The 1,991-nt window shown below is 34.8% G+C and overlaps 1 protein-coding gene across 1 annotated transcript; it reads left to right on the top strand.

The window, feature by feature from the left end:
- The first annotated feature begins 493 nt into the window (after positions 1-493).
- On the top strand, positions 494-1,632 carry LOC109061019 (olfactory receptor 4E1-like). The gene has a single exon (XM_042748364.1). The coding sequence runs from the start codon at positions 613-615 to the stop codon at positions 1,630-1,632; it is 1,020 nt and encodes a 339-aa protein (XP_042604298.1). The 5' UTR covers positions 494-612.
- The last annotated feature ends 359 nt before the right edge of the window (positions 1,633-1,991 follow it).

Consider the following 1,991-nt stretch of genomic DNA (forward strand, 5'->3'; position numbering starts at 1 on the left):
CTGTCAAAAAGGATAACTTTACATGTATGAAGTCTATGGTGACAGCAAAACTGGTGGCGTATTAATGGAAAAAATTAAGAATAGTGATATTAAAAGGAAGATCTCCAGGAGCAGGATTACCAGCCTTGCATTGAGCTATAATGACAACCATAACAAAGAGTCACATGACCCCTACAGGAAATTAAAGCAGATAACCACCACAGTTATCACTGGTTGTAAGCCACCAAGTACTATCACTTTTCCCTCTTGGGTGATGACAGAAAAAAAAAAAAAAAAAAACTTGTACAGTATAAAAAGCAAGGCTAGGTAAAGGTTTCTTGACAACTTGTCATCAGTGGAAGAATACATCAGTCTTGGTGATTGCTTCTAACCTCCGGTGTAAGTGTGAACTCTTTTGTTAGACATACAAATACCAGCCATTACATAACTTTAATGTTATTTCAGAATCTTAAGATGGTTGGGGGAGGACCAAAAAATAAAATAAAATAAAACACTTGTGGTGCTAATACAGTTTGTAATGATTTTGTGGTTTCAAAAAACAAGGCTATTAGTGCAAAAACTGTGACTGTAAAAACTGATCAGACAGTAAACAAAGCTTGTTATCTATAAAATATGTATCATAACTGGTTTACATATAAAACAAACTGTGACAGGACTGCTGTTACTTTTTTGTTATTGTTTTGCAGGTTTTGTGTAGAGCAACTAATGGACAACCAGACATTCACAAACAATATACTCCTTGTGGAGGGACTAAAAATTACACATCAGTCCTCCTATCCTGTCTTCCTCCTGCTTCTCTTGGCTTATATCTTTACAATGGGATGTAACATTGGACTTGTAATTGTGATCTCAACTGAAAAGAATCTGCATCAACCTATGCATTTTCTGTTCTGTAACTTGCCACTGAACGATATACTAGGGACAACTGTTATTATGCCACGATTACTACAGGACATTTTAAGGGAAACCTCAGAGCGCTACATGACATTTGTGGACTGTGTTGTTCAAGCATATTTTGTACATGTATTTGCAGCAGCAAGCCACAATGTACTGATGATCATGGCCTTTGACAGATATGTGGCTATATGTAATCCACTGCGATACTCAGCTATAATGACCAATAAAATGGTGGTTAAACTTTCAGCATTAGCCTGGGGGGTGTCAGTAATTACAGTGACAATTCTAATAGGACTCACTGTACGCCTGTCTCGCTGCAAATATAAAATTGAAAGCCCTTTCTGTGATAATGCCTCACTGTTTAAACTGTCCTGTGAGGACAGTGTGGCTATTAATAATGTGTATGGATTAATTTCTACTGTGGTTGTCTTTATTATCTCACTTGGGTCTGTATTCATTACATATGGAAAAATTATTGCAGTATGCATAACTAGCAAAAACAAAGCACTCAACAGAAAAGCCATAAAAACATGTGCCACACACATAGCTGTTTATATAATCATGTTTGTTTCTTGTGCCATCATGGTTTTTTTCCATCGTTCTCCTGAATACTCTGAAAATAGGAAACTGGCTAGTGTAATGTTCCATATTGTACCACCAGGGCTAAATCCTTTAGTATATGGTTTACAAACCAAAGAGATAAGACAAAAGACTTTTAAACTTTGCTGTAGTTAATGTCAATTGATTTTTTTATTCCAATGTTTGAAATTTAAAAAAAAAAAAACTTTAATAAATATATTGCTGAGTAGTATTTAAAAAAAAAAAAAAAAAAAAAAAAAAAAAAAAAAGTTTTTTTTTTATTTATTTAGATTCAGCCCAGTGAGGGTCAGAAATGCACAGGCGGACTGAAGGATAAATTGTCAAAACTAATTTAAATGTCATATAATGTTCATTGTCACTATTATCTTATTTTAAAATTTAATGTGTTTCACATAACTTGTGTCGCTATCTGCTTTGAGAGTGCAAGATTTGGTTGTTCAGCGTGCATGCTGCTGAGTACTTAAGGCTCAAGAGATGTGCTGAGGGGTTACATC

The sequence above is a fragment of the Cyprinus carpio genome, chromosome B21, assembly GCF_018340385.1.
Source record: "Cyprinus carpio isolate SPL01 chromosome B21, ASM1834038v1, whole genome shotgun sequence".
NCBI classification, from domain to species: Eukaryota; Metazoa; Chordata; class Actinopteri; order Cypriniformes; family Cyprinidae; genus Cyprinus; species Cyprinus carpio.